The sequence below is a fragment of the Hypanus sabinus genome, chromosome 14, assembly GCF_030144855.1.
Source record: "Hypanus sabinus isolate sHypSab1 chromosome 14, sHypSab1.hap1, whole genome shotgun sequence".
NCBI classification, from domain to species: Eukaryota; Metazoa; Chordata; class Chondrichthyes; order Myliobatiformes; family Dasyatidae; genus Hypanus; species Hypanus sabinus.
The window spans coordinates 101,525,084-101,531,083 of NC_082719.1; the positions used below are offsets into that span (position 1 = coordinate 101,525,084).

Here is a 6,000-nt window from a genome sequence, read left to right on the forward strand (position 1 = left end):
CCTGCTTCTGGCAAAAGTAAGGATTTTGTCATGAAACCTATTATTCAATTTCACTCTGATCAACACTAGCAGTGGTTGAAGCCATTTGTTTCGGTAAGATTGGAGGCACGTCACCAAAGGTATGAACAAGGCAGCTCAATTCATATCACAGACACAAGACATTCTGCAGATGCTGGAGATGCAGAGCGAAAGGCTCAAAATGCTGGGGGAGCATCTATAGAGAGGAAGGAACAGAGTACATTATGGCTGAGACATTTCATCAGGACTGGAAAGGAACGGGGAAGAATGCCAGAATAAGAAGGTGGGGCTGGGAGGGGAAGGAGGGCAAGCTGGTAGAAGAGGCCAGCTGGGTGGGGCAGGGGGGATGAAGTGAGAAGCTGGGAGGTGATAGGTGGAAGAGGTAAAGGGCTGGAGAAGAAGGAATCTGATAGGAGAGGAGAAAGGATCATGGGAGAAAGGGAAGGAGGAGGGGGGAGATGGTAGGCAGCTGAGGAGAAGAGTAAGAGGTCAGAGTGAGGAAATAAAGAAGAGGAAAGGGAGACAAGAAAATATACCAGAATTTGGAGAAAGTTTGAAATCATATCATGCAACTGTAGTTTGGCTAATTTACAGGTTAATTGTTATCACAGACACTTAGATTATCTTTAGCCTGAGTGTGAGATGCTCATGATTTCCTTTGCTTTGTCTTTCTTTGTTCATCCTTTGTTCTTGTCGCACTTTTACCAGCCATAACCAAAAAGTTTTACTGTATGCCTCATTTTTGACTTCCGAAGAACCTTTGGATTGCAGAATCACCAGATCCAACATTACACACCTGACACGAACTTCCTCCAACTGTGGCTCATCCAAATAACATCATCAAATTGCTGATTTTCTGAATGATTACTTTTACATTTGATTAAAAAACGGTACCAGTAAACCTGTAGCAATCCCAGAAATCCAGACAAAACAATGGATTACAGTGGTATTATGATGCCAAATATTCAGGAGAATTTTTGTTCAAATTACGAGTATGAAAGAGAACTCTTGTGGAAGCATAGCCTGTTTGTCTTCATGTATCACAGATAGCTTTCATCAAATGCATGTCCGTTTACCTGATTGTAATAGTTGATTATCATTGGGATTCTGGGGTGCCCAGGGAGGGGTAACAGCTATGCTGAAAGGGTTTGTCACGTCCATTCTGGGGCAGCTCACTCACCGGACACTCAGCTCTCCCCTGTGGCTCCAAGTAGCTGCTTACATGTGACAGCGGCCATACCTTGGCACACCGCTTCGACAGGCAGGCTAAACCAGGAGAGGGTAACCAGCCACCTCATACCCCAGTGAGATAGGGACATGCCTGGCCCTTCATGCGTAGTCTGCTCTGGCGGACAGGGCGATGAGATCCATGGAGAGGTCCAACTGCCAGAAAAGGTGCTAATGCAACACTCCACGCGGAGCAAAGGGCATGACAAGGCACAGAATAATCATGGTCCACTGCAACCAAGGAAGTCCCCAGTCTGTGACGACTACTCATCCTACTGAACCTGGACTTCCCAGGTCAAGAGACTGGAACTGTCCCAATGCAACAACATTTTCCATTTTAAAATGCCTCTCGCACAGGTCTCCTGTCATCCTTGGATATGACAGACAACCAATATTATTTGATTTTTCATTTTCTTTACTTACAAAAGTAAAAGCTGACAATAAGAAACTCTCCGATTTACTGACTTGAATACAAAATATTGTGTAATTCCAAACTATTGTTGGGGTGAATTGTAACTTTTCTGGAAAATCTGCGCATTTTCTATCCTATTCCCTTTCCATCATCAGTGAGTCTGCTCTAAGATCTTAAGTCCATAGGACATAGGTGCAGAATTAAGTCATTTGGCCCATCGAGTCTGCTTCATCATTCCATCATGGCTGACCTATTGTCCCTCTGAATGCCATTCTCCTGCCTTCTCCCTATAACCTTTGTCAACCAGACATATCAAAAACCTTTCAACCTCCACTTAAATATTCCCAAAGACTTGTCCACAACAGCCATCAGTGGCAATGAATTCCACAGATCTACCCACCTCTGGCTGAAGAAATTCCTCCTCAAGTCTGTTCCAAAGATATACCCTTCTATTTTGAGGCTATATTCTCTGTTCCCAGACTCCCCACTATATGAAACATCCTCTCCACAACCACTCTGTCTAGCCCTTTCAATATTCAATAGGTTTCAATGAGATATTCCCCTCTTACTCTTCTAAACTCCATCAAGTACAGGCCGGGGCCATCAAACACTCCTCATATGCTAACCCTTTCATTCCTGGTATCGCTCTTCTGAACCGACTCTAGACCCTCTCCAATGCCAGCTTATCTTTCCTTAGATAAGGAGCCCAGAACTGCTCACAATACTTTGTTCAGTCTGAACAATACCTTATAGAGCCTCAGCATTACATCTTTGATATTATATCCTGGTCCTCTGGAAATGAAAGCTAAAACTGCATTTGCCTTCCTCACTACTGACTTGACCTATCAGTTAACGTTTAGGGAATCCTTTTAATTGCTGAATAATTTCTGTGAACCTCCTTTGAACACTCTCCAATGTCAGCACATCCTGTCTGAGATAATGGGCCCGATACTGCTCACAATACTTCAATTTCACATAAAACCTAAGCATTACATTCCTGCTTTGATATTTTCTTTTATATATGAGTCTGTACTCATACTGTACTGGTCACAAAATATACAGGCATGGAAGGGCAAGATTTTCCTTGTAACTGAACCTAAAACCAAATGACCAACAGCACAGTGATTTTATTTTCTCCTTAAAACCAGTTCAATACAATCAGCAAAGTCTGTAGTTTGATGCTCAGAAACATCTTGGGAACTCTCCAACCAGAGTTTGCAGGCCAAGCGGAGGAAAGCAAGTACTTTGGGTAAATCCATTGCTGATTTTGTGGAACACAGACAAGAGACAATGAGTGCTTCGTGTCTGGTTTTGGCAGTCAAATGCTCAATTCTCACACATCACAAATTGAGTCAAGAGAAAGCTTGGTGATCCAGTAACAGAGAGATGCCAACACAACTGAGATATCATTTCAGCATTGGACATTAGCCTTAAAATAAAACTATTGATTACTACTGAAGGGAGCAGCTCATAGTGGACACCCTGTCTTATTAAACTCGTGTGACAGAAACAAGTTACTACTAAGGTTATGTTCTAATTAAAACCAATAACATTGGCAGAGCAGAAAAGGAAAGAAAATTCGCCTTGATGCGACCCTTACTTGCCACAGTTAAGCGAGCCATTCTGCTCACTATTGATCCTGCCCCCAGCACTGAAGCCTCACACTGGTACAGGCCTTCATCAGGCCGATGGTGCCTTGTGTGGACCACGTTCTGCACCATTAGGGATCCGTCTGGCATCAGCTGTCGCCTCTCGTCCATTACCAGGTTTAGGAAGGCGCCATCTTTTCTCCAGCTAATGTTCACTGGGCCCTGATCCGCCGCTGCCGAGCAGTTCAGGAGAAATGATCCGCCTCGCACAGTGACCGTGTCCGAAGGCTCAGAAACAAATCTCAGTGAAATGAACCTTTTGATCTGTGAGCCTAAAATGGAAAAAACAAAGGTATGGGATTAAAAGCAGCACAGAGTTGAACTATGCTGTAATAAAGTTATACACTCAGTGGCCACTTTATTAGATATGCCTGTACACTTGATCATTAATGCACATACCTAATTAGTTAAACATATGGTAACAAAGCAATGCATGAAAACATATAGACATGGTCAAAGGTTCACTTGTTGTTCAGACCAAATTTCTGAATGGGAAAAATGTGATCTAAGTGACTTTGACCACGAAAGAATTGTTGGTGCCAGATAGGGTAGTTTGAGTATCTCAGAAACTACTGATCTCCTGGGATTTTCACACACAACAGTCTCTAGAGTTTACAGAGAATGGTGCGAGAAACAAAAAGAACATTCAGTGACTGGCAGTTCTGTGGTCAAAAAGGTCTTGTTAATGACAGTGATCAGAAGAGAATGACCAGACTGGTGGAATGTGACAGAAATGCAAATAACCACACGCTACAACAGCGGTGTGCAGAAGAGCATCTCTGAATACACAACACGTTGAACCTTGCAGTGGATGGGCTGCAGCAGCAGAAGATCACTGACATACTTTACAGGAGGCGGCCAATAAAGTGGCCAGTGAGTGTAAGTTGTTCAGTGAGTCTCAGTCTTAATGTTGCTAAACAAATTTGACATACCCCTGTCAACCCCTACCAATTTAAATCCATCCACCATAGAACACATCCTCTTGGATGCATCGTGACCTGGTATGACCATAAGACCATCAGCCATAAGAGCAGAATTAAGCCATTTGGTCCATTGAGTCTGCTGCACCATTTCATCATGGCTGATCCAATTTTCCTCTCAGTCCCAATCTCCTGCCGTCTCCCTGTATCCTTTCATGCCCTGACCAATTGAGAAACTATCAACCTGTGCCTTGAGTATACATAAAGACAGCCTCCTCAGCCTTGTGGCAAAGAATTCCACAGATTCACCACCCTCTGGCTAAAGAAGTTCCTCCTCATCTCTATTCCAAAAGGATGCTCCTCTGTTCTGAGGCTGTGTCCTCTAGTCTTAGACTCCCCTATCATAGGAAACATCCTCTCCATATCCATTCTATTAAGGCCACTCCTCATTCTTCTGAATTCTAGTGAATACAGGCCCAGAGCCATCAAACACTCTCCAGATGACAAGCTGTTTGATCCTGGAATCTGTTTTGTGAGCCTCCTTTGCACCCTCTCCAGTTTCAGCACACCCTTTCTATGATAAGGGGCCCAAAACTGCTCAAAATACTCCAAAAGAATCCTCCCCAGTGCTTTATAAAGTCTCAACATTACATCCTTGTTTTTAAATTCTTTAACATGGCAACTGCTCAGCACATCATGAAAACCAACCTCCCTTCGATGGAAGGGATACAATTAAAAGTTTGTGTTGTGTTCTGTTCGTACAGGTCACTGCAGAGTGCACTGAGATGGAACAAGGTAAAATAAGAACAAAGCGGAATAGGGAGTAACAGCCACAGAGAAAGTGCAGTGCAAGTCAGATAAGACTGATAACAGCAGGGTAGAAACTCTGGTTGAGCTTGGTGCTACGTACTTTCAGGCTTTGCCCATTGGGAGAGGGGAGAAGAGAGTATGACTGGGGTGGGGACGGTCTTTGGCTACTTTACTGAGTCAGTGAGAAGTGTAAACAGAGTCCTTGAACTCTTATTCCTGTAATGTGCTGAGGTGCGTCCACAACTTTCTGCAGTCTCATGCAGTCATGGACAGAGCTGTTGCCTTACCAAGCTTTATTGCTTGAAACATAGAAGACTAAGAGGAAATATGATAGATGTATACAAAATTATGACAAGTATAGATAGGGTGAATACAAGCAGACTTTTATCACTGAGGCTGGGTGGGACTACAACTAGAGGACATGGGTTAATGGTGAAAGGCAAAAAGCTTAAGAGAAATACGAGGGGAAACTTGGTCATCAGTGGTTCGTGAGAGTGTGGAATGACCTGCCAGTGCAAGTGAGCTTGATTTCATGGAAGTTTGTATAGCTACATGAATGGAAGGGCTGTGGTTCAGGGTCAGGTTGATAGGAGTGGGCAGTTTATATGGCTCAGCATGGACTAGATGGGCTGATAGGCCTGTTTCTGTGCTGTATTTTTCTATGACTCTATGAAATATATCCCCTGTGTCTGATAAAAGGGATTCAAACCTGTAATATTGCGAGGCCAGGAGGTGTCCCATGTCATCTTGCATTACTGCAATGAGGCATAATCCTGATCCCAATATTGCAGTACTTGTAAAGAAACCAAGATAGCCTTCAACAATTTGTCATCTTTCTTCTTGTTGTAATTCACTCAGTTGGAAAATGGGGGAATGTTGATTTCTCATACATCACCTTTACTGTGTATTTTTCACCGACGACATCACGCCTGCGGTCCAGCTGACTTCAATAGGAAAATATTCA

General features: G+C 43.4%; 1 protein-coding gene across 1 annotated transcript in view; it reads right to left on the bottom strand.

Annotated features, from left to right (window-relative positions):
- The window catches only part of dcc (DCC netrin 1 receptor), an 897,707-nt gene extending 893,375 nt beyond the window's left edge, over nucleotides 1–4,332 (bottom strand). The window contains exons 1-2 of the mRNA XM_059988663.1: nucleotides 4,239–4,332; nucleotides 3,258–3,578 (exon numbers count right to left, since the gene is read on the bottom strand). Coding sequence (XP_059844646.1) covers nucleotides 3,258–3,578; nucleotides 4,239–4,332 — 415 coding nt within the window. The remainder of the gene's footprint in view (nucleotides 1–3,257; nucleotides 3,579–4,238) is intronic.
- Nucleotides 4,333–6,000: the final 1,668 nt, after the last annotated feature.